This window comes from Oncorhynchus keta, chromosome 23, assembly GCF_023373465.1.
Source record: "Oncorhynchus keta strain PuntledgeMale-10-30-2019 chromosome 23, Oket_V2, whole genome shotgun sequence".
NCBI classification, from domain to species: Eukaryota; Metazoa; Chordata; class Actinopteri; order Salmoniformes; family Salmonidae; genus Oncorhynchus; species Oncorhynchus keta.
The window spans coordinates 43,655,722-43,682,992 of record NC_068443.1 but is presented as its reverse complement, the minus strand read 5'-3'; the positions used below and the strand labels follow the sequence as shown (position 1 = coordinate 43,682,992).

Here is a 27,271-nt window from a genome sequence, read left to right as displayed (position 1 = left end):
TGAATGTTATTGTTAGTCTGCATAGATCTCCCTAAAACATTTATTTTTCGATCAGCGCCAACATTTTCGATCAAAACAACTTCCCACGGCTATGGATTTCAATTATTTCCCCTTCGCCAAGAAGTGTCACTCCCCTTCACACAGTTAAAATTGGTGCAACCATGTCCGGAGGGAGTTTCCACCGAATTCCTTTCCTCTGTCCATTCCTTATAAATCCATGAAGGGAAGTGTGTGATTGCACACTTCGGGAGAAGGGTAGAGAATCTCACCGCAGCCCTAGAACATAGTCTGCTACAATATTTTTTGGATCGGATCATTTGCTAAAAGTTGTTCATAGCCTACTTAGGCTGTTGTTGATCAATCTGGAAAGTCTGGAAGTGTATTTTTGGGGTTGTTGAATCGCTCTCAGCAGCCTCTGGATAACATTAGTATTCGCTGACGACAAACGTGTATATTTGATATTCTTTCTCTTGTCTCTTAGAACAACATGATGGGGACCTCGCATCCTGGATCAATAGTGAACGATTCCTTAATTACCTCCAGATTGACAGCTACACTTTGTATGAAATGGGAGATACAAGTATGTTACACTCTCTCATGCACACACACACACACACACACACACACACACACACACACACACACACACACACACACACACACACACACACACAGCAAGCATGGTAGAGGATGTACTTTACCAGTAAATAACATTTGAATTCGAAGATTTCAATAGAATGGATGTCTTTGTGTGTCTACTTGTCTACCACAAGGGGGCCAAGCACCTGTGTTCAATATTCAGTGAGTGTATGAACTAGTGCATTTACATTGCTATTAATTCTTACAGTGTGGCTTTAATGAATCAGATAGGAGTAAAATCCTATGTGAATGATGGTTATGAAGTGAAGTTAAATGTGTTTTTTTCTGTGTTTAGAATTGTTTTGGTGTTTTATGTGTGTTCCTCACCATAGGAAATGTTTGGTGTTTTATGTGTGTTCCTCACCATAGGAAATGTTTGGTGTTTTATGTGTGTTCCTCACCATAGGAAATGTTTGGTGTTTTATGTGTGTTCCTCACCATAGGAAATGTTTGGTGTTTTATGTGTGTTCCTCACCATAGGAAATGTTTGGTGTTTTATGTGTGTTCCTCACCATAGGAAATGTTTGGTGTTTTATGTGTGTTCCTCACCATAGGAAATGTTTGGTGTTTTATGTGTGTTCCTCACCATAGGAAATATTGGGTGTTTTATGTGTGTTCCTCACCATAGGCAAACTGGTGGCTCTGGCTATAGTGGATGAGAGAAACCCCACTGAGGAGAGCATCCGGTATGAGTATCTCTTTATCCCAATATAATGTAAGGGGTAGTTCACCTGAATTACACATTTACCTCATATGTGCTACAATTCAAGTTACACATGTAGATCTCAAGTTTCCATTAGGACAAGATCACCCTTCCAAATCAACTTTAGTTCATGTGATAAATATTGCACTCAAAAAACATATTAACAGCCCATTCTTATTCATCAAATATTCCTTCCTACCCAGTTACAAGACCATGGTGGAAAGAGTGGCGACTGAATACAAGGACCTCTATAGCAAGTGAGTTTATCTGAAACGGGGAGTTACTATCTGAACTTGCCCAATAAGAAAATGACTATTTTGTTTTTATTTTGCACTAAGTTTTGCTACGCCGTATCATAATGAACATGGTCCTGATGTCTTCTCAGAGAATTCCAGTTTGGTCACATGGACGGAAACGAGTACATCAATGGCCTCATCATGGAGTGAGTGGTCATATCTCTCTTCTGCCCTTATTTACAATTCAGAAGTAGCTAGAGTTTTTGCACAAATCCACAATTGACATCGATACATAATATAAGCGATTGTTGTGTTAAGTGTGGTTAGGATCTTTGTTTCGGGCAATGGTTCTCCAGGACCTGGCCTGCCTAGTAGTGCCTTCCATACACAGCACAGTGGCACAGTGGTTCAGGACAGGTGGGGTAGAGCCATAGATTTACAGTAGAAATGCCCATCCAGAAGGTTAAAGGTCATTGGCCACAGACAAAATTATGTCAAATCACGTTAAATTTAGCTGTAGCTTTGATTGGACTGATAATGTCAACATCATACTTTTAAAATCCTGGCTAGCTAGATAAGCAGTCGGAATCATAAATCACATCAATTATTTACTGGAAAATACTTTTCCTTGTCGTATAAAAATAAATTAGAGAAATCTTCTCAGTGCTCATTGGCCATTGGGCATAAATATTACACAAGTTGGAAATCGCTAATTCAACAATGAGGGTGTTGGAAGGAAGCTAACTGTGAGCATCGCAAAGCAATCACTATTTTGCCTGCCTGCTATTTGGTGGAGAGGGTGGGTGGTCCATGTCTGGGTTTAAAGATTTAGAACATCTGTCTGAAAGGGACTCAAAATATGAGAATTGTGCATCACATCTAGATAATGTTGATAAACTGGGACTTCTGGGGAAACCAAACATTGTGGCTAGACACCGCATATAGATGAGCAATCAACCTTCGCAACCAACAAACGGAGGAGAATAGGTATATAGCATGCATTAAATTGTGTGGCTAAACGAATAAGGATATAGCATTCGGAAAGTATTCAGACCCCTTTACTTCTTCTGCTTTGTTAGGTTCCAGGCAGTAATTGAGGCTGGATGAACTGTTTTGCTGCCAGCCTTATTCTAAAATTAATTACGTTTTTTTTCCCCCCATTATCAATATACACACAATACCCCATATTGACAAAGCAATAACAAGTTTTTAGATTTTTTTTGTTGCAAATGTATTAACAAATAAGAAATTGAAATATCACATTTACACAAGTATTCAGACCCTTTACTCCACTTTGTTGAAGCACCTTTGGCAGCGATTATAGCCTCGTAGCATCATATTCAATAAGATTCATGTTTGGCACACCTGTATTTGGGGAGTTTCTCCCATTCACCTCTGTAGATCCTCTCAAGCCCTTTCGGGTTGGATGGGGAGCATCGCTGCACAGCTATTTTCAGGTTTCTCCAGAGATGTTTGATTGGGTTCAAGTCCGGGCTCTGGCTGGGCCACTCAAGGACATTCAGAGACTTGTCCCAAAGCCACTCCTGCATTGTCTTGGCTGTGTGCTTAGGGTCGTTGTCCTGATGGAAGGTGAACCTTCACCCGGGTCTGAGGTCCTGAGCGCTCTGGAGCAGGTTTTCATCAAGGATCTCTCTGTATTTTGCTCTGTTCATCTTTCTCTCGATCGTGATTAGTCTACCAGTCCCTGCTGCTAAAAAAAACCCATCCACACAGCATGATGCTGCCACCGCCATGCTTCACCGTAGGGATGGTGCCAGGTTTCCTCCAGAACATGATGCTTGGCATTCAGGCCAAAGAGTTCAATCTTGATTTCGTCAGACCAGAGAATCTTGTTTCTCCTGGTCTGAAAGTCTTTGGGTGCCTTTTGGCAAACTCCAAGTGGGCTGTCATGTGCCTTTTACTGAAGAGTGGTTTCTGTCTGGCCATTCTAACATAAAGGCCTGATTATTTTGAATGCTGCAGAGATGGTTGTCCTTCTGGAATGTTCTCACATCTCCACAGAGGAAGTCTGGAGCTCACCTCCCTGACAAAGGCTCTTCTCCCCCGATTGCTCAGTTTGGCCGGGCTGCCAGCTCTATGAAGAGTCTTGGTGGTTCCAAACTTATTTCATTTAAGAATGATGGAGGCCAGTGTGTTCTTGGGGACCTTCAATGGTGCAGACATTTTTTGGTACCCTTCCCCAGATCTGTGCCTCAACACAATCCTGTCTCGGAGCTCTACGGACAATTCCTTCCACCTCATGGCTTGGTTTTTGCTCTGACATGCATTGTCAACTGTGGGACCTTAAATAGACAGGTGTGTGCCTTTCCAAATCATGTCCAATCAATTTAATTTACCACAGGTGGACTCCAATCAACTTGTAGAAACATCTAAAGGATGATCAATGGAAAGTCTAATTTCAAGTCTAATAGCAAAGGATCTGAATACTTATGTTAATAACGTATTTCTGTTTTAAATTTTTAATACTTTTGCAAAAATGTCGAAAAAACGGGTTTTGCTTTGTCATTATGGGGTATTGTGTGTAGATTGATGAAAATGTGTATGGTGCCGAAACCCGGGAGTTATGAGCTGCGACGAAGAAGTAGCTGAAATGGCTGAGAAGGAACGTCGGCATGAAGCAGAAAGAATGAGACGAAAGCGGGGTACCATTCGAGGCGCAACAACACGGATTTTGAATCAGATTGACGTGGAAATATCCCAGTCAAATCCGGATACCGATCACTTGAGTACATTGTTGGAATGTTATCAGCTAAGGAGGACAGTTTGTTTGAACTCGATCGTGGAATTGAACAGTTAACGCCATTGGACGGATTGGAGGCAGAGATTGCATGCACAGAGGATTATAAAGAACGCATTATCATGCTGAAGAGTCATGCACAAAGAGTGATAACGAAGAAACAGGAAGTCAATCCACTACCAGCCCGGGTGAGTGACGCTAACTCAAACATATCACAGAGACAATCAGTAAGGCTTCCGAAGTTGATTATTGAGAAATTCTATGGAGATGTCAGTATGTGGCAGGAGTTTTGGAGCCAGTATGAGACTGCTATTCACAACAATGATTCACTGTGTAAAAAAGAGAAGTTTATCTATCTGAAAACATATCTCACTGGACCAGCTGCAAAAGCAGTAGCAGGACTGATGTTAACAGACAGTAACTATGATAATGCAATCACTCTACTCAAGAGCAGATTTGGAAGGAAAGACCTTGTGATTGTGGCTGACTTTCTGACAGCATGTTACCTGCATTGCTCTGTACCAAAACCATTGTTGTTAAATGTAACGTAAACAAGTATTCTTACTAAAAGAAGCTTTCTTATCAAAACCGACGTCCCGAGTCATTACTAAGAAGTTAGCAATCCTTTTTACAATAAGATTGTAATGTAACAAAATGTGGAAAAAGTCAAGGTGTCTGAATACTTTCCGAATTTACTTTAGGCTACCGTCCGTCTCAGCTCATGTCTTAATCAAAATTACGGCTTGATTCTTATCTGCTCATCGTTCCATTATGCCGTAGTTTGTACATCTCCATTGTTATGTTGCTTAAATAGGTCTCATTAGGATTATTCATCATTTTAGGTCATGTTAGAATGATGCATTTCATTGGTTTCCTTAATTTGTGTATTATAATAGTTCATGTGGTTTTCTCCATGAGGAGGGGATACTATATAATGCTGTTGGGTCTGTAACCATGTTTGCCAGTGAGTTTCTTCCCATTCAAAATGTTATGTTCAGGAATGGACCCATGTAATTCCAGTTCATATTGTGAGGGTTTTGTTTGTCTGTGTGTCAGTAAATTGTTAATAAAAGTGGATCCTCATAATTGTATTTTCCTTCCCTTTAAGATATACATAATAAACATAATAAAATACTTCAAATGCTAGGCTAACCGCTGAGTCTCTCTCTCGCTCTCTCTCGCTCTCTCTCGCTCTCTCTCGCTCTCTCTCGCTCTCTCTCTCTCTCTCTCTCTCTCTCTCTCTCTCTCTCTCTCTCTCGCTCTCTCGCTCTCTCGCTCTCTCGCTCTCTCTCGCTCTCTCTCGCTCTCTCTCTCTCGCTCGCTCTCGCTCTCTCTCGCTCGCTCTCGCTCTCTCTCTCATAGTCATACCTCGTCGCAGCTCGTTTGTTTACACTTGCTTATAGTTTGAGCTACTTGTGTTAATGATCAAATAACAAACATGATGAATTTACTGAACATAAATGTAATAATGTTGGTGTATGGTTCAAAAGTCAAAACAAATGTCGGCATTCATTTTTTTTTTTTGAGGGAGAATACGGTTCTTGTCGAGTTACATGAATACACAAGGAGTCAGTAGAGACCATATATTTATTTAAGCAAGTCGGCCATATCAGCTATGTTTAAAGAAAAGGCTGGATGAACTGTTTTTCTGCCAGACAAGGCTCCGCTGATAGCCAGGTGTAGCGGTGGCAACGATTCACTCCATGGTGCTGAAAAGAAAGCTCTGCTGTTGGGACAGCTTTATGTAGGCCCTCGCAGTTTGTGGGCACCGTTTGTCACTGTTATGGTGCATTTAATGTATTGTTTATTGTTGTGTTGTGTAGTGGCTTCACTGTAATTGCCACTGACACAGCGAGTTGACAACTAACCCTAAACCCTATGTGTATGTGTTGACAGAGAACTGGCCATGCCCTCTATTATCGTGCTCAACGTGTCTAACGATGGATATTTCCTACCGCCCAACAAAGTGGAGACAAAGGAACAGCTGGTGAAGTTCATCGATGGAGTGTCGAAGGGCCGGATTAAAGTCAGTCTAACTAAATCTGACCTGGGATTAAAGTCGGTCTAACTAAATCTGACCTGGGATTAAAGTCAGTCTAACTAAGCCTAAATCTGACCTGGGATTAAAGTCAGTCGAACTAAATCTGACCTGGGATTAAAGTCAGTCTAACTAAGCCTAAATCTGACCTGGGATTAAAGTCAGTCTAACTAAACCTAAATCTGACCTGGGATTAAAGTCGGTCTAACTAAACCTAAATCTGACCTGGGATTAAAGTCAGTCTAACTAAATCTGACCTGGGATTAAAGTCGGTCTAACTAAACCTAAATCTGACCTGGGATTAAAGTCGGTCTAACTAAACCTAAATCTGACCTGGGATTAAAGTCGGTCTAACTAAACCTAAATCTGACCTGGGATTAAAGTCGGTCTAACTAAACCTAAATCTGACCTGGGATTAAAGTCAGTCTAACTAAATCTGACCTGGGATTAAAGTCGGTCTAACTAAATCTGACCTGGGATTAAAGTCAGTCTAACTAAACCTAACCTGGGATTAAAGTCGGTCTAACTAAATCTGACCTGGGATTAAAGTCAGTCTAACTAAACCTAACCTGGGATTAAAGTTGGTCTAACTAAACCTGACCTGGGATTAAAGTCAGTCTAACTAAATCTGACCTGGGATTAAAGTCAGTCGAACTAAACCTAAATCTGACCTGGGATTAAAGTCAGTCTAACTAAACCTAAATCTGACCTGGGATTAAAGTCGGTCTAACTAAACCTAAATCTGACCTGGGATTAAAGTCAGTCTAACTAAATCTGACCTGGGATTAAAGTCAGTCTAACTAAACCTAAATCTGACCTGGGATTAAAATCAGTCTAACTAAACCTAAATCTGACCTGGGATTAAAGTCAGTCTAACTAAGCCTAAATCTGACCTGGGATTAAAGTCAGTCTAACTAAACCTAAATCTGACCTGGGATTAAAGTCAGTCTAACTAAACCTAAATCTGACCTGGGATTAAAGTCAGTCTAACTAAACCTAAATCTGACCTGGGATTAAAGTCAGTCTAACTAAACCTAAATCTGACCTGGGATTAAAGTCAGTCTAACTAAACCTAAATCTGACCTGGGATTAAAGTAAGTCTAACTAAGCCTAAATCTGACCTGGGATTAAAGTCAGTCTAACTAAACCTAAATCTGACCTGGGATTAAAGTCAGTCTAACTAAGCCTAAATCTGACCTGGGATTAAAGTCAGTCTAACTAAGCCTAAATCTGACCTGGGATTAAAGTCAGTCTAACTAAGCCTAAATCTGACCTGGGATTAAAAGTCAGTCTAACTAAACCTAAATCTGACCTGGTATTAAAGTCAGTCTAACTAAACCTAAATCTGACCTGGGATGAAATTGTATTTGAAATCTTTGAAATACTTTACCTGTGCTTGATTACGCTTGCCCAGCACAATATAAACATTAGAATTGTTCCAAAGTGCAAGCCCTGTCAATTTCATTGAAGCTCAAACAAACACAGGTTTAAAAAATGTAAAACACAGAGAAGCATGTTCAAATATGATACATTTGATGCAATGTGTAGTGTCCATCGAAACATTGTATATTACCCAATAACATTTGTAATATCCAACATTAACAACATGAATCATCTTGTTTCAATCAGTCCCAGGGAGGGAATGGATACTATCAATGCTTTATAAGGATTGCGTTCAACACCAAAACGACTGTTACAGTAAGTCACAGAACATGTTGGCACGAGGCTTTTGACATACAGTTGAAGTCGGAAGTTTACATGCACTTAGGTTGGTGTCATTAAAACTCTATTTTCAACCACTCCACAAATTTCTTGTTTAACAAACTATAGTTTTGGCAAGTCGGTTAGGACATCTACTTTGTGCATGACAAGTAATTTTTCCAACAATTGTTTACAGACAGATTTATTTCACTTATAATTCACTGTATCACAATTCCAGTGGGTCAGACGTTTACATACACTAAATAGACTGTGCCTTTAAACAGCTTGGAAAATTCCAGAAAAGGGTGTCATGGTGTTAGCAGCTTCTGATTGACATCATTTGAGTCAATTTGAGGTGTACCTGTGGATATATTTCAAGGCCTACCTTCAAACTCAGTGCCTCTTTGCTTGACATCATGGGGAAATCTAAAGAAATCAGCCCTCAGAAATAAAATTGTAGACCTCCACAAGTCTAATTTCTAAACGCCTGATGGTACCATGTTCATCTGTACAAACAATAGTATGCAATTATAAACACCATGGGGATCACACAGCCGTCATACCGCTCAGGAAGGAGACACGTTCTGTCTCCTAGAGAAGAACGTACTTTGGTGTGAAAATTGCAAATCAATCCCAGAACAACAGCAAAGGACCTTGTGAAGATGTTGGAGGAAACAGGTACAAAAGTATCTATATCCACAGTAAAACTATATCGACATAACCTGAAAGGCCGCTCAGCAAGGATGAAGCCACTGCTCCAAAACCGCCATAAAAAGCCAGACTACGGTTTGCAACTGCACATGGGGACATAGATCATACTTTTTGGAGAAATGTCCTCTGGTCTGATGAAACAGAAATAGAACTGTTTGGCCATAATGACCATTGTTATGTTTGGAGGAAAAAGGGGAACGCTTGCAAGTCGAAGAACACCATCCCAACCGTGAAGCACGGGGGTGGCAGCACCATGTTGTGGGGGTGATTTGCTGCAGGAGGGACTGACCCAAGTTAAACAATTTAAAGGCAATGCTACCAAATACTAATTTAGCAGTATACAAACTTCTGACCCACTGGGAAGCTGAAATAAATAATTCTCTCTACTATTATTCTGACATTTCACATTCTTAAAATAATAGTGGTGATCCTAACTGACCTAAAACAGGGAATATTTACTGGGATTAAATGTCAGGAATTATGAAAAAACGAGTTGAAATGTATTTGGCTACTGTGTATGTAGTAAACTTCCGACTTCAACTGTAATTACATTTTATCAGTGCTGTTGTATAATGGATATTTTTTTGTATAGCAAAGTGTGGCTTTGCCTTAACCCTGTGCCCTGACCACAAGATCAACTCCACCAATCTACACTCTCTCTCTCTCTCTCTCTCTCTCTCTCTCTCTCTCTCTCAGAATATATTTACCAATGCGCCCCTTTTGGGCGCCTTCCTCGTCGTTGTTTTCTGCGGCGGCGGAAGTGCCTTGTGTTACGGCCTATGCATGGCCTGGCGCTCAATGAGAAACACAGAGGACGAGGAACCAATAACCGGGGAGAGGGTGGAGCCAAAGCAGCTCAAAGGTCCTGAGGAAGACAAGAAGACTGAGATGAAAGCGAAGAATCCGGCAGAGAAGAAGGCCGATTAAGTATGAAGTGGTATGAAGTATGATGTTTTTTTTTTTATAGAAATGCCCTCGTGGCCATGTCACCCTCATAAAATACGTATGTATTCTGACCTCAATAGGACTTCCTGGATAAATGAAGGTTAAATAGAAAATAAACTATATAAGAAAATGGGATAGGTTTAAATAAGCAATATGGTAATAACTTTAATTGCCTTCCTATAGACTGGGTGGTGTTTTCGCCATATTGCTTCAACGTACCCTAGGGAGGAGGTACTTGGGGTCAATTGGCGATTCAGGGTGAGTAGTTATCCTGAGTATGTTCAGCGATACTTGAATTTCTACGTCATGAATCATTTTCTAAGAAATTATTGGGGTTTTGTTGCATCACTCCAAACTCTTTTATTTGATTTGGACTTTTTTATCATATATATTTTTATTTGTGGTCCTTCTGTAGCTCAGTTGGTAGAGCATGGCCCTTGTAACGCCAGGGTAGTGGGTTCGATTCCCGGGACCACCCATACGTAGAATGTATGCACACATGACTGTAAGTCGCTTTGGATAAAAGCGTCTGCTAAATGGCATATATTATTATTATTATTATTATTTGAAACATTCATTAATGAATTAATGTCAATTCAATGTTGTTGAAGACATATATATATAAACCGGAAATGTCTTCACAGTGGGTTACAGAAGACGATTACAGTGAACATTTTCTATTTTATCCCATTTTCTTATATCTACAAGAGGGGTGAAGGGGTAGGGGTTTATTTTAGTTTATTTTTTATTTAACCTTTATTTATCCAGGAAGTCCTATTGAGGTCAGAATACATTTTGTTCCACTGTGGTGTTAGTTTTTTTAGCACCATCAATAAACCCAGCAAACAATTCTAGGTAGAGAACATTTTTGTAATGTTACCTGTAATGTTCTCCTGATTGTATCCAGTTCTGTGCCCACTTTTCTGTTAGTTAGGGGAACATTCTATGTATGCTAGCAAAAGTTCCTGAGAACCTATTTAGTTTTGGCGTTACAGATTAAATGCGATGCCATGTTCTCAGAAAATCCTATATTAAAGAACAATTTCACCACTTTTCAACTTAATTTTAATTATCTAGCACGATACCAGCGACTACATATGTGAACAAGGAGCATTTCTAAATTTTGTAGAAAGAAATATAAAGTCAACAAGTTCTACACGATAATATCATCAAAACAGTGATTTTCAAACACTATGAAATTCGCAGTGATGTGGGGAGCAAGAAAATATTGTCTAGAAACTCGTTGCAAGTTAACCACTTTTAATTTTTTAAGCGTTTTTTTAACGTCCTTTTCTTTTTAACCACAGATCATAGAAATGTGCAGTTTTCGTATTACGTAGACACTGGTATGGTGCTGGACATAATGAATATGAGGTTGAAAGTGGTGGAATTGCCCTTTAATGTTCTAGACACATTTCATTGGAACTTTCCCAAGTCCAGTTTTCTGAGGGCTAGGAGAATATTCCATCAAGTCCCACCAAACATACACAGAACATGGTTGCCATGACTGTTCTCAGAATATAGATATTAATCCAGGCCACCAAAGCTTTTAATTGAGTGGCCCAAAGGTACTTTTTTTAATTGGGTAAACCCAGGCCACCAAAGCTTTTAATTGGGTAAACCCAGGCCACCAAAGCTTTTAATTGGGTAAACCCAGGCCACCAAAGCTTTTAATTGGGTAAACCCAGGCCACCAAAGCTTTTAATTGGGTAAACCCAGGCCACCAAAGCTTTTAATTGGGTAAACCCAGGCCACCAAAGCTTTTAATTGGGTAAACCCAGGCCACCAAAGCTTTTAATTGGGTAAACCCAGGCCACCTTTGTCTTTGGGTTTAAAAAAGAAAAGCACTGAGTCTCGCTCTAGGTCTCTTGTTTTGCCATATGAATTTGGAAATAAGCTTATGAAACAGCTTGAAGGTAGACACAGGGACTAGAATGGGTAATGCATGAGCAACATATTCATTCTTACCATTTCCACCCTACCAATTAAAGAAAGTGGCAGATCTTCCCAAGTCTGTCTTAATCTGTGAGATCAGTTTAGTATCGTTTCCTGAGTAAAGCTGTGATGCGCAGGGTGTTAAAAATAATACGCAAATATCTAAACCCTTGTCTAGACCAATGAAAGGACACATCTTTATTCAACTGAGAGGGCCAATTTCCCGAAATCATCATAGCTTCTGACTTTGCTTCACTGACTTTATACCTAGGCTGTTCTTCAAAGCACCTCAAACCGTGTAACAGTTTAGGGATAGGGGATAAAGGGATTTTTTTAAATACAGCAAAATATCATATGCAAAGAGGGATATCTTGTGTGTCACACCTTCATCCACTATACCTTAAATTTGTGGGTTCATCATCATTTCTGCCAGTGGCTCAATATTTAGAGAAAATTATGCTAGTTTCTCTTTTCAGGCTGAAGAATTGTGAGCTGTAACCTTTGAATGGGCTGAATCCCATACTCAATGGTGTTTGTTTTAGGTATAACCAATCAACTATAATGCACTATATCCATTTAAGCTGAGATGTATTAAATGTTTGTTGTCTACCCTTTGTCAGTGATTGAATGTTTAATACTCTCCTAATATTATTGGAAATGTGTCTGCCAGGTATACAACCTGTTGGATCTGGTCTGATCCTGTCTGGTTAATCACTTTCCCTATAGGTTTCTGAATTCTCTCAGTAACTATTGTGGATAACAATTTCAGGTCCGTGGGGAGAAGACTAAAAGGTCAAAATGAGCTTCACTGGGAAGGACCTTTACCTTTCATATGGATTACTGTAATGGTTGCCTCCTACCACGTTTTGGGTTGCTCTCCCTTTGATAATTCACGATCACAGTATTGACTCTGCACAGAACTGGGGTCTTTATAAAATTCACTTCGGTATCCATCGGCCCCTGGTGATATTATTTTTCAATCCCTTAATGGCTTCCTCAATCTCGCTTTCTGTAACTGTCCGTGTCATTTCGTCCTCTGATTATTCAGTGAGACAAAAGGGTTCTATTTTGTTCTTGTTTATGGTCTTGTTCTGATGAATCGTAAAGGTCTTTATAATATGCTCCAAATGCCTCTGCAATGTCTCTTGGTTCTGCTTTAGAGAAGGGATGAATTATCTTAGGGACTACCCTGCTAGCCTGGGATTTTTTTTGTAGCTGAAAGGCTAACAACTGTCTGGCTCTATTACCCACCTCATAATATCTTTGATTAGTAAATCTAACTGCCCCTTATACATTGTAAATCAATAACTCATCTAATTTTTGTCTACATTCATTCAACTTATATATCCCTTGTCTTTTATGTTCTGTTTAAGCTATCCCCAACCCCTGCTGTTTTTCTACTTAATTAACAAGCAATTATCTTCCCTCTTAATACTGCCTTTGCCCCTTCCCGCAAAATAGATGATGATACGTAATCCTTATCACTTAGGGTAATCTTGTAACTCTTGCTTTACAAATATGGTCTGTCAATATGTTAAATGCTATATTTCTCTACTTTATGTAAATGCTGCTTGGATATACAAAATAAGAATAAAAACAAGTATATTCTGGAGGAGCTGTCATGAACTTTAGAAAAACCTAAGTCCTTCATTCTGGGATTCTTAAAATGCCAAGTATCAATAATTAGATTTTCTTTTTAATATGCAGGAAGTCGGTCAAGCTTGTAATTCTGTATCCATTTAAAATCCCCGCCAACAATAACCATCCCTTTTGCATTGTCTGCTATTACAGTTGCGATATCTGTAAAGAACTCTGGGTTGTCTTAATTTGGTGCATACAGGTTCAGAATATTAATGTCTGTGCCACCTACTGACCCCACTACCATCACATATCTACCATGATCATCCCTCAACACTTTCCCCTTGGCAAGCACACCGATCTATTAAATAAGATAGTAACCCCTCTTTTGTCCCACCTTGAATCATTCTCTGCCAAATGTGTCTCTTGGACCAGTGCTATTGAAAAATGCATTTTCTTAAGTTGTGTGGTGGAAATTCGTACACAGGGACTCTCAAAGTCAATCTTAAATGAATAATTTTTTATTATAAGGGCGCTGGAGAGGTTCCAACAAACTTTATGCACCAAGTATACATGTCGATCAGGAGCTCTCCCGGGGCAGTCCCGTTAGTTCTCTTATATACAGCATTCAAGTCATATTTGCATGATTTAGCATTTATAATTAATTAACGTTTGCTTCATTCATGTGACCGACCAATACTGGTTCATGCATGTGGCAGACCAATACCTCACAAGGCTTCTTCATTCCAAGCTGAGACCTTGAAACTGAGATATCATTCTCAAAACAAGGGTCTGGGCCTACTGCCAAAATTGAAGATATTACAGTGAGAATTTCTCACAGGAGTTCAATCAATCACTTGCATGAACACAGAAATTGGTTTATAGAAAAACAAACAGAACACAGAAATGGGTTATTTAGAAAAGTACAAACATAAAAATGTCCATCACATTCCATCCTCTTATCACTTGAGTGACAATAATCATTACATTTTAATGTAAGCATTTCGATCTTAGCTTCTATTTTCATATTTCTATTAAATAACACAATTTAGACAAACTAAGAAAAAATACATGCTGCAGCCCATGTGGCAATTTTGGATCCCCAACTTCCAAACAGGGATTCCAACCAAGTTGCAGGAGTCCACTCTGGTTGTGGGGAATTATTCTTCGCAACAGTGGTAATGTATTTGGCGAGACCAGTCATATTAGAAGAGTGATCTGGGACAAAAGTACAACATTCATCGCCAATGATTGCACAAGTGCCCCTTGACCTGCCAGAAGATAGTCAAGAACCTCTGTTTTGCAGAGCCAATTTACGCAATTCCAATTTATCTTCACGTCTTTCGAGATCTCCCAAATTTGGTCTAGGGCAGATGAATATTGACTTTAATAGGTAAGAGAGAGAGAACACATGTTACAACAGTTTTACACCAACCTTGATATGAATGAGACTGGGGCAAGGTTAGCCCAAGCTACAATCTAGTGGCTCTCCTCACATTTTAGGAAGCCTCGTCTTTCCAAATCTTTTAGCACTGTTCATAATTGATCCAACCCAAATTTAGAATGACAGTCCTTAGTGCCTCACATTGGTTATATCACTTTAATTTAAGACCCTCAACTTAGCACACACTGGCAGAATGTACATTTACATTGACATACAGTATATTCATCTAGATGCAAGAAAGGGATAATTTGACCAAGAACAGGTTCACAATGTTCTTGGTCAAATGATCCCTTCCATGCATCTAGACACCCTTTGTGGTCACATTCTCCATAACATTGAGAGAGGTCAGACCAGAACAACAGTTTAGTTTAGGGTATTTCTGATTCAGGAAATCCAGACAAATTATTTTACTCTATGACAATTGACAAGGTATTCATTGTATGACAAATGATCACTACTACCAATACTCTTATATATTTTCCAATACTCCTAGGCTCAAAATGATGGTCAAGGAAAAAGAAGCATAGAATGTACATAGAATGTAACCAAACAAACAAAGTCTGTGTTCCCCCTACCGGTGTTGGCACATGGGCAGATCCAAAACACAGTTGGAACCCAGATTAAGCTTTTTGCATGTCCTAATACCTCGACTAACCTGTACGCCCGCACATTGACTTGGTACCGGTACCCCCTGTATATAGCCTCGTTATTGTTATGTAATATTATTGTGTTACTTTGAATTTACATTTTTACTTTAATTTATTTGGCAAATATTTTCTTAACTCTATTTCTTGAACTGCATTTCACAGTAAGGTCTACACCTGTTGTATTCGGTGCATGTGACACCTAAATATTGATTTGATTTGGAATAATTTGAAAGATTTCTCAGAAAAACACGTTTTAATCGGCGTATGCTTACTGCAATTATGACTTTACGCCATTTAAGATAAGCAGAGTAAGGTGTTAACATGACTAATGCCATACTCGACCTTCTGCCATAATCAGTTTAATATAGATTTTTTAGTGTGCATTTCAACGTACTCATTGAAACCACAGAAGTTCAAGGCCGACTGTGGTTATGTTGGCATGGTTTTGCAGAAAACAGGATCTCCCATTATAGTGAATGGAACAATTGCAATCTTCGTGGTCAATCGGGGAAGACAATCGTGGTACCAATAATTTCTGCCAATACACCAGATGTACACGAACGGTCAAAAGTTTAAGACCACCTACTCATTCAAGGGTTTAAAAAAAAAATATTCTACATTGTAGACATCAAAACTATGACATAAAAATCTGCTTCACCTGTAATGCTTTTCCAACAGTTTTGATGGAGTTCCCAATATGCTAAGCACTTGTTGACTGCTTTTCCTTCACTCTGCGGTCCAAGTGAAGTGTGGGCATTACACAGTGTAGGCATTACAAATGCAAAAAGGGCATTAGAGTGGCAGCATGTGGCGGACGCTGTGAATGCTGTTGGCTCAGAAGGTCGGACCCAATCAGAAATTAAAAAAGTGGTCTGACATAAAAGTGGAGGCCGAAAGGAGCATAGCCTTACACAGACAAAGTGTTTGTGCCACAGGCGGGGGAAAAGGGACACCGGAGCTCAACCCCCTTGATTAGCGACTTTACAGTGTTTTTGGGGAATACCTCCTAAGTGGAGTAGTGGCGGAGGGCGACACGGACATGCAAGATGCACCAGATGATCCAGATGATCCAGGTATGTAATTAGTATTCCCTCATTTGAAAACAGTAAACCACATAAATTCAAGTTGTTTAAACATTTATTTACACAAACAATTGTGACATTTTCTATTGTTTTTAGCCGCTGCGTGTTCCAGCGGGGTCGGTGGGGCTGCAGATGAGCAGGAGCCGAGTGGAAACACGCAGTGGCTAAAAACTTGGGCCCAACCCCGGCGTCTCCACTGCACCTCGTGCATCACAACTCTCCAGCGGCCATGTCCTCACAGATGCAGTACTGCAAACGCAAAGAGACACCATTGACGAGGTTGCCAAGGAGTTGATGTGGGACAGGCATGGCTTGGTTTCTGCGGGTGCTTCTCTGTAATGCTGGGCCCACTACAGCACGGAGATCCAGGAGAACAGCTCTTGGAACCGGTTCATAAGCCACTTATCATCATTGGCCATTAAATCTTGCTGGTCTCTGAAAATTCACTTTCTCTGAAATCTTCCATTTGCCAAATCTTCCAACAGTGCCAAAGCAGCCATTGTGTGTCATTAAACATTGTAATTGCATGCCTTTTTATACAAACTCATTTGACTGTCAAAGCTACTCAATTAAGTTACACCTTCAGGTGTGGTAATTACCCTGATTGTAACTTACAGGGCCATTATCACATTGACAGTTCTGCTCAACGAACATGTGATAACAATATATGAAACTGGGCACTCGTACCTGCCCGACATCAGTTTAAAAATAGTCCTACTGTTCACCTTATTATTTATGAGAATACATTTCATAACATGCAAGTATTGTTTAGTAATTACAGATCCAATTAAATATGATTCCCGATTAAACTGTACAACATATTTGAGGGGTTCTTTTGCAAAAACTGTATTTATTATCCCGGCCGCACACCTAAATCCATAGGGGAGGGTCTGGGTGGGTGTCTGTCCACGGTGGCGGCTCTGGCGCGGGACGTGGACCCCACTCCACCATAGTCTTTGTCCGCTTTAGTCTCCTCCTAGGTACGGCGACCCTCGCCGCCGACCTAGGATTGGCAACCCCACTAAAGGGCCCTACTGGACGAAACAAACTCCTCCGGACTGAGGGGCAGCTCAGGACCGAGGGGCAGCTCAGGAACGAGGGGCAGCTCAGGACCGAGGGGCAGCTCAGGACCGAGAGGTAGCTTAGGCTGACTGACGGCTCTGGCAGCTTCTGGCTGACTGACGGCTCTGGCAGCTCCTGGCTGAATGGCGGCTCTGGCAGATCCTGGCTGACTGGCGGCTCTGGAAGATCCTGGACAGGCTCTGGACAGGCGGGAGACTCTAGTAGCTCTGGACAGGCGGGAGACTCTAGCAGCTCTGGACAGGCAGGGGACTCTAGCAGCTCTGGACAGGCGGGAGACTCTAGCAGCTCTGGACAGGCGGGAGACTGGCAGCTCTGGACAGGTGGGAGGCTCTGGCAGTGCTGGAGAGGAGGAAGACTCTGGGAGCGCTGGACAGGTGGGAGACCCTGTAGGCAGAAGACGGAAAGACAGCCTGGTGCGGGGGGCTGCCACCAGAGGGCTGGTGCGTGGAGGTGGTACTGGATAGACCGGACCGTGGACACCGGGGACACCATGCGCAGGGCTGGTGCTATGTACCCCGGCCCGAGGAGACGCACTGGAGACCAGATGCGCTGAGCCGGCTTCATGGCACCTGGCTCGATGTCCACTCTAGCCCGGCCAATACGAGTGCTGTTTGCTTAGAAATTCTAGGGACAATTAGGAGGCCTGCGTCTTGTGACCCTAGCGTACGTGTAGGTATGTACGGCAGGACCAAATCAGAAAGATGGGTAGGAACAAGTCCATGTAATGCTTTGTAGGTTAGCAGTAAAACCTTGAAATCAGCCCTTGCCTTAACAGGAAGCCAGTGTAGGGAGGCTAGCACTTGAGTAATATGATCAAATGTTTTGGTTCTAGTCAAGATTCTAGCAGCCGTATTTAGAACTAACTGAAGTTTATTTAGTGCTTTATCCGGGTAGCAGGAAAGTAAAGCATAGCAGTAGTCTAACCTAGAAGTAACAAAAGCATGGATACATTTTTCTGCATCATTTTTGGACAGAAAGTTTCTGATTTTTGCAATGTTACGTAGATGGAAAAAAGACTGAAGGGAGTTTTTCCCAGCCACCGTGCTTCTACACCTGCATTGCTTGCTGTTTGGGGTTTTAGGCTGGGTTTCTGTACAGCACTTTGAGATATCAGCTGATGTACGAAGGGCTATATAAATAAATTTGATTTGATTTGAAGCATTTTATATACATTGTTTGTCTTCAGGAAGGCAGTGAGTTGCCTTTTTCTAAAACTTTTGAGAGGAATGGAAGATTCGATATAGGCGGATATTTTTTTATATTTTCTGGGTCAAGGTTTGTCTTTTTCAAGAGAGGCTTTATTACTGCCACTTTTAGTGAGTTTGGTACACATCCGGTGGATAGAGAGCCGTTTATTATGTTCAACATAGGAGGGCCAAGCACAGGAAGCAGCTCTTTCAGTAGTTTAGTTGGAATAGGGTCCAGTATGCAGCTTGAAGGTTTAGAGGCCATGATTATTTTCATCATTGTGTCAAGAGATATAGTACTAAAACACTTGAGTGTCTCTCTTGATTCTAGGTCCTGGCAGAGTTGTGTAGACTCAGGACAACTGAGCTTTGGAGGAATACTGTAACGGTTGTCTTCGGTGGAAGGAGAGGAGGACCAAAGCGCAGCGTGGTGAGTGTTCATGATCATATTTATTTAAACTCAGAACACTAAACAAAATCACAAAGAAAATGAAACGAAACCGAAACAATTCTGTAAGGTGACGAAAAACACTAAACAGAAAATAACTACTCACAAAACATAGTGGAAAAACAGGCTACCTAAGTATGGCTCTCAATCAGAGACAACGATCGACAGCTGCCTCTGATTGGGAACCATACCAGGCCAAACATAGAAATACAAAACCTAGAACAAAAAGATAGAATACCCACCCCAACTCACGCCCTGACCACACTAAAACAGAGACATAAAAAAGGAACTAAGGTCAGGACGTGACAAATACGCAGATTTAAAGAGGAGTCCGTAATTTGCTTTCTCATGATCATGATCTTTTCCTCAAAGAAGTTCGTGAATTTATTACTGCTGATGTGAAAGCCAAAGTAAAAATAGGATGATTGAGCAGCAGTAAGGACTCTTCGATACTGCACGGTACTGTTTTTCAAAGCTAGTTGGAAGACTTCCAGTTTGGTGTGGCGCCATTTCCGTTCCAATTTTCTGGAAGCTTACTTCAGAGCTCGGGTATTTTCGGTATACCAGGGAGCTAGTTTCTTATGACAAATGTTTTTAGTTTTTAAGGGTGCAACTGCATCTAGGGTATTGCGCATGGTTAAATTGAGTTCCTCAGTAAGGTGGTTAACTGATTTTTTTTTAACTGATGCTCCTTGGTTGGGGTCTGAGCAGATTATTTGTTGTGATTGCAAACGTAATAAAATGGTGGTCCGATAATCCAGGATTATGAGAAAAAAACATTAAGATCCACAACATTTATTCCATGGGACAAAACTAGATCCAGAGTATGACTGTGACAGTGAGGAGGTCCAGAGACATGTTGGACAAAACCCACTGAGTCGATGATGGCTCCGAAAGCCTTTTGGAGTGGGTCTGTGGACTTTTCCTAAATCACCAAAAATGTGAATATTATCTGCTATGACTACAAGGTCCGATAGGAATTCAGGGAACTCAGTGAGGAACGCTGTATATGTCCCAGGAGGCCTGTAAACAGTAGCAAAAAAGTGATTGAGTAGGCTGATTCTCTGGTCTGATGAAATCAAGATTGAACTCTTTGGCCTGAATGCCAAGCGTCACGTCTGGAGGAAACCTGGCACCATCCCTATGGTGAAGCATGGTGGTGGCAGCATCATCCTGTTGGGATGGGAGACTAGTCAGGATTGAGGGAAAGATGAACGGAGAAAAGTACAGGGAGATCCTTGATTAAAACCTGCTCCAGAGCGGTCAGGACCTCAGACTGGGTTGAAGGTTTACCTTCCAATAGGACAATGACCATAAGCACACAGCCAAGACATGCAGTAGTGGCTTCGGGACAAGTCTCTGAATATCCCTGAGTGGCCCAGCCAGAGCTCGGACTTGAACTCAATTTAACATCTCTGGAGAGACCTGAAAATAGCTGTACAGCAACACTCTCCATCTAACTTGACAGATCTTGAGAGGATCTACAGAGAAGAATGGTTGAAACTCCGCAAATATTGGTGTGCCAAGTTTGTAGCATTATACCCAACTGCCAAAGGTGCTTCAAAAAGATACTGAGTAAGGGTCTGAATACTTTTGTATTTGTAATAAAATAGCAAATATTTCTACAAACCTGTTTTTGGGTTGTCATTATGGCGTATTGTGTGTAGATTGAGGATAACATTTTTTTAAATCCATTTTATAATAACGTAAAACATGCACCACATGTGGAGATCGTCCTTTCACCTACTCTGCGTCTCACAAAAACAGGGTGGTTGGATCCAAAAATACCAAATTTGGACTCATCAGACAAAAGGACAGATTTCCACCGGTCTAATGTCCATTGCTTGTGTTGCTTGGCCCAAGCAAGTCTATTTTTATTGGTGTCCTTTAGTAATGGTTTCTTTGCAGCATTTTGACCATGAAGGCCTGATTCACACAGTTGATGTTGAGATGTGTCTGTTACTTGAACTCTGTGAAGCATTTATTTATTTTATTTGCAATCTGAGGTGCAGTTAACTCTAATGAACTGTCTCTTCTGTAGCAGAGAGGACTCTGGGTCTTTCTTTGTTGTTGTGGTCCCCATGAGAGCCAGTTTCATCATAGCGCTTGATGGTTTTTGCGTCTGCACTAGAAGAAACTTTAAAAGTTCTTTAAATGTTCCGGATTGACTGACCTTCATGTCTTAAAGTAATGATGGACGGTCATTTCTCTTTGCTTGTTTGAGTTGTTCTGGACATAATATGTGCTTGGTCTTTTACCATCTTCTGTATACCACCCCTGCCTTGTCACAACACAACTGACTGGCTCAGACACATTAAGTAGGAAAGGAATTCCACAAATGAACTGCTAACAAGGCAGAGCTGTTAATTGAAATGCATTCCAGGTGACTACCTCATGAAGCTGGTTGAGAGAATGCCAAGAGTGTGCAAAGCTATCAAGGCAAAGGGTGGCTACTTTGAAGAAATCAAATATAACATTGTTGAACAGTTGTTTGCTTACTACATGCTTACTACATGATTCCATATGTGTTATTTCATAGTTTTGATGTCTTCACTATTATTCTACAATGTAGAAAATAGTACAAATAAAGAAATTCCCTTCAATGTGTAGGTGTGTCTGTCCAAACTTTTGACTGGAACTGTACATTAAATACATAAAATCATGTAAATACATGACTGCTTCTGCTTTGAATTTCCAGTTGTGTTTCCACGTACCAGTAGATGGCGAAACAACACAGGATAAACCCACAGAGACGGTATCTACTGATATCAACTCAAATCACAATCACAGATCATTGTGTCTTGTGCCTTTTTTATTGAAAATTACTCTGAAAAATAACAGTAATAATAATTTCAGGGCTGACTTAAACTACTGGTATTATATTATAACATTTCCATACAGTTTTGAGTGGATGGGCAACAATGACACAATGAGTCATTTAGTATGGGACATTTAATTTTTTTTTTTTTGGTACCTTACCCCCCTTTTCCCCCTATTTTGTGATATCCAATTGGTAGTTACAGTCTTGTCCCATCGCTGCAATGCCCATACAGACTCGGGAGAGGCAAAGGTTGAGAGCCATACACCCTCCGAAACACAACCACGCCAAGCCGCACTGCTTCTTGACTCACTGCTCACTTAACCCGGAAACCAGCCGCACCAATGTGTCAGAGGAAACGTCGTACAACTGGTGACCGAAGTCAGCGTGTATGCACCCGGCCCGCCACAGGAGTCGCTAGAGCGTGATGGCCAAACCCTCCTCTGACCCGGATGACGCTGGGCCAACTGTGTGCCACCTCATGGATCTTCCGGTCATGGCCTGGGATGGAACCCGGGTCTGTAGTTATGCCTTAAGCACTGCAGTGCCTTAAACAGCTGCGCCACTCGGGAGGCCTAAAGGTTATTTCTAATTGAGCTCACATCTTTAGCATTTACCTTGAATGCAATCTCCACAAATGCTGTAACATTGCTTTTAAAAGCTGTGTTTTCTACAAGCGTGATTGGATTAAATCCAGGCCTTAGACCAATATGAAAATAAACATTACATCCAAAACGATAAATGAAATGAAATTTAAGTGAACTGAAGCCATTGCCCCATTATGTACTCTCTGTATTGGTGTGGCATTCGACTTTAATGACTGCCCAGCGGGCCAGTGTACAATTCCCCTTGTTTTCTAATGTCTAGCCCTGTGTGGCTGAGCACAGACATAAACATGTCGCTCTATTGAAAATAATTATTATATATATAGTACCAGTCAAAAGTTTGGACACTCAAGGGTTTTTCTTTATTTTTACTATTCAAGAAGACATCAAAACTATGAAATCAAAAAAAGTGTTTAGCAAATCAAAATATATTTTAGATTTTAGATTATTCAAAGTAGCCACCCTTTGCTTCATGAGGTACTCCAATCCTGTCCCGGTGCACCACGGACAATTTCTTTTGGCTTGGTTTTTGCTCTGACATGCACTGTCAACTGTGGGACCTTATATGGACAGGTGTGTGTCTGTCCGATGAATTGAATTTATCACAGGTGCATTCCAATGAAGTTGTAAAAACATCAAGGATGATCAAAGGAAACAGGATGCACCTGAGCTCAATTTCTAGTGTCATAGTAAAGGCTCTAAATACTTATGTAATACGGTATCTGTTTTTTTTATTTTTATAATACATTTGCAAACATTTCTAAAAACCCGTTTTTGCTTTGTCATTATGGGGTATTGTGTGTTTAAAAAAAAAATGTAATCCATTTTAGAATAATGTAACAAAATGTGGAACAAAATGTGGAAAAGGTCAAGGGGTCTGAATACTTTCCACATGTACGGTAAAAGACAAAACAAATCAGCTCCAAGTTATTTTTATTTTGGAAATCTGTTCCCAACTATTCCCACACATAATAGAGAGACTTGATCGTATACAAATATAAGCAATGTTTGAAATGATTGTTTTCGTCAAACATATCTGCTTGGGCTTCTTGTGGTCAATTCGCAGTCTACAACTTATTTGTAATTCTTTTCTGACCACCCCACCAATCCGCTCCAGAAAGAAATCGTCCCGCGACTGAATCTAGTTGTTGATCCCTGTATTCACAGCAGACATGGATTCAATTTAGAATTCCATCAAATGTATTTGATGATTTACTGTGACAAGTAGCTCAGTTGGTAGAGCATGGCGCTTGTAACGCCAGGGTAGTGGGTTCGATCCCCGGGACCACCCATACGTAGAATGTATGCACACATGACTGTAAGTCGCTTTGGATAAAAGCGTCTGCTAAATGGCATATATTATTATATTATTATTATATTACAAGTAGACTACATCAGACTACATTATGATTATCCCTCCTCCCCAAACTACACAAAAATCACTTTCCAACTGTTTCTTTCCCAAAGGACAGATCCATCAAAAGTGATGGTATGCCTCACACAAACGGCGGTGGATAAAGACAGATCCATACTCCATTTTACAGAATCAATCCCATTCTGTGGGATGGGGATAACGTCCTGGCATCTAGATAGAGATTCTCTCTGTCTCTCACACACTCCTATCTATGCCGATGTGATTTCTGTTCACTTGCAGATTTTAGAGAAATATTGGCCTCGTTTAATTAATTTTCAACCAGGTAAGCGAGATATTCAGATTAACTGGTTAAGTCTAGCCAAAGTGGGATCTGGACCTGGAATCATATTGGTTTTATACAGCATAATTCATATTTAAAGATGTTTAAGATGACATTCTTGAACAGCACACAAGACGGGGGTAGGAGGTCAATGTCACCACTGATCCTATGACATTGACCTAACGACCCAACCCCTGTCACCACCCTATCTTGTCACCATATTCAAACATTCTGATCTTTAGCTGAATTTAGTACATTAGAAGTGGTGTCCTCTGGGTAATGTAGTCCAGTCAAACCCAACACACTAAACTGTCACCACCCTATGACATTGACCTACTACCCCGTCTTGTCACCATATTCAAACATTCTGATCTTTAGCTGAATTTAGTACATTAGAAGGGGTGTCCTCTGGGTAATGTAGTCCAGTCAAACCCAACACACTAAACTGTCACCACCCTATGACATTGACCTACTACCCCGTCTTGTCACCATATTCAAACATTCTGATCTTTAGCTGAATTTAGTACATTAGAAGGGGTGTCCTCTGGGTAATGTAGTCCAGTCAAACCCAACACACTAAACTGTCACCACCCTATGACATTGACCTACTACCCCGTCTTGTCACCATATTCAAACATTCTGATCTTTAGCTGAATTTAGTACATTAGAAGTGGTGTCCTCTGGGTAATGTAGTCCAGTCAAACCCAACACACTAAACTGTCACCACCCTATGACATTGACCTACTACCCCCGTCTTGTCACCATATTCAAACATTCTGATCTTTAGCTGAATTTAGTACATTAGAAGTGGTGTCCTCTGGGTAATGTAGTCCAGTCAAACCCAACACACTAAACTGCCGATCAAAGGGGAGATTAAACGCATCCTCAATCTAAGGGGTTTTTACATGCGGGACTCTCCCAAGTATTACTTTAGAAGGGGTGTCCTCTAGGTAATGTAGTCCAGTTGAACGCAACCTCAATCTAAGGGTTTTTTACATGCGGGACTCTCCCAATTATTACTTTAGAAGGGGTGTCCTCTAGGTAATGTAGTCCAGTTGAACGCAACCTCAATCTAAGGGGTTTTTACATGTGGGACTCTCCCAAGTATTACGCAAGAACACTGCACACAGTTTTTTAGGAAGACAATTGCCCGTTATGTGGCCTGCCTCTGTCTGTGCATTTTCCCCTACCACTTTCACATTTGAAAAAGGGGTTATCCATCCGTTCCCTACACCCAAATATGGTCCTCAGGACACATTCCCAAGTAAACTTTGATTGAAGGCTGTGCTTTGGTAGGAACATTACACCAAGAGCCTCAAATCTCTTAGTGAGGTAGCTAGGCGTTGTATAAAGTCACTACTAAATATTGTTGCTTCTAAATGTTATACACTTATTACATTGACGTTTTAGTCATTTAGCAGATGCTTTTATCCAGAGCGAACAATGCTAGTAATCTTATGCAGTGCTTACTCAGAGGGAAAATAGAGTCCCACCATAGATGATCACTAACTGTTATGACTGTTATAAATGTTCAATCGCTACCTATACATGCGTCTACGTACAAAGATTATCTCCGTATCTATGACTCCCAACACGAGTGGCCCATAGAAAATAATAGATCATATAGATCAACGGGGACAGAAACAAAGGATATGTCATTATGTGTAAGCTGGCGGATAAATATTCTAAACCTCCAGGGATACAGTAACAGAGGCAATTGGATCATTACAATGAAAGGCATGTCTTGATTCTTGGTCATTACTTTATGTAGCAGCTTGTGGCAACATGTGATCTTTTGATCACATTTCACATATGAAAATGTTAATTTACAGATGATAATATCGCATTACTTTTCTATAAGGGATACACACACACACACACACACACACACACACACACACACACACACACACACACACACACACACACACACACACACACACACACACACACACACACACCAGAAAACTCCCCTTGTGACATGGATTTATCAAAGAAATTACACCTTTTTGTTAGAGAAACCATAATATCCTTCCTTCTATTGTGTGACTATGACAAATGTCAAAGCCTAACATCTCTGAACTATCGTGCCAGAGGTCCATACGGTTGCCATTGGTAACATCAAATCCTACTTATTAAATTATCCAACTGAATTTCATGTAAAAGACAATGACGTAAAAAGGGAAATAACGCAGCCTAGAGAAAAAGGCAAGAAGATGGAGATCCCAGCACACGTAATTCCATGTGAAGTCTAATACTTATTTCCATCAGGTGGCTTTGTGAAGCAACAAGCCCAGGGGCAGCGAGCGTATGACAAATATTTCTCATAATGGTCGGAAAACTAATGAAGCATGAAAAGCTATTGAGCTCTGCTGGGGGCCCTGAGGCCATCCCATTCTCCTTCTTTTTTCTCTCTTTCTTTCACTCTTCCCATCCTTCTCCAGATGTATTTCTACTTTTCCCACCTCTCTCTTTCTTCCATTCTTCCCATTCTATTTCTCGCCTTCAGCCTTGTTCTTTTATTTTCATTCTCTACTTTTCCTCTCTCTCTCTCTCTCTTTCATGGTCAAAACATATTCAATGGTTGTAAAGATGATGTAACGATGGGGAGAAATAAAAATAAAGAAAAAGAGATGCACTGCTTTCTGACACCACACTCCACAAAGCTCCACAAAGAGTCCTGCAGGCTCTAGTTTTATCTTATCTTGGTTATTGTCCAGTCATATGGTCAAATGTCACAAAGAAAGACCTAAGCTGCAGCTGGACGAGAACAGACACACCCTGATGTTTCACCTGTCTTTGTGCTTGTCTCCACCCCCCTCCAGGTGCCACCCATCTTCCCCATTATCCCCAGTGTATTTATACCTGTGTTCTACGTTTGTCTGTTGCCAGTTCGTTTTGTTTGTGAAACCTACCAGCGTTTATTACCCTGCTCCTGCCTGTTTCTTGCTCCTGTTTTCTAGTCCTTGATTAAAAGCGATGGTTCGCGCTTTCAGTTTTGTCCTAATTTTGCCATCAA

General features: G+C 40.8%; 1 protein-coding gene across 4 annotated transcripts in view; it reads left to right on the top strand.

Annotated features, from left to right (window-relative positions):
* LOC118402460 (protein disulfide-isomerase TMX3) overlaps positions 1-27,271 on the top strand; it is a 435,969-nt gene that overhangs the window by 26,509 nt on the left and 382,189 nt on the right. For 2 of the 4 annotated variants that reach the window (XR_008077514.1, XR_008077515.1), the window contains exons 10-16: positions 482-580; positions 1,268-1,325; positions 1,546-1,599; positions 1,728-1,784; positions 6,233-6,362; positions 8,004-8,072; positions 9,483-11,288. Coding sequence is in view for 2 of the 4 variants with exons in the window: in XM_035800675.2 (XP_035656568.2) it covers positions 482-580; positions 1,268-1,325; positions 1,546-1,599; positions 1,728-1,784; positions 6,233-6,362; positions 8,004-8,072; positions 9,483-9,713 (698 nt within the window). In the remaining 2 variants the exon portion in view is untranslated. Of the gene's footprint in view, positions 1-481; positions 581-1,267; positions 1,326-1,545; positions 1,600-1,727; positions 1,785-6,232; positions 6,363-8,003; positions 8,073-9,482; positions 12,276-27,271 lie in introns of those variants that run through there. The other 2 variants (XM_035800675.2, XM_052477287.1) reach the window with 1 other exon arrangement.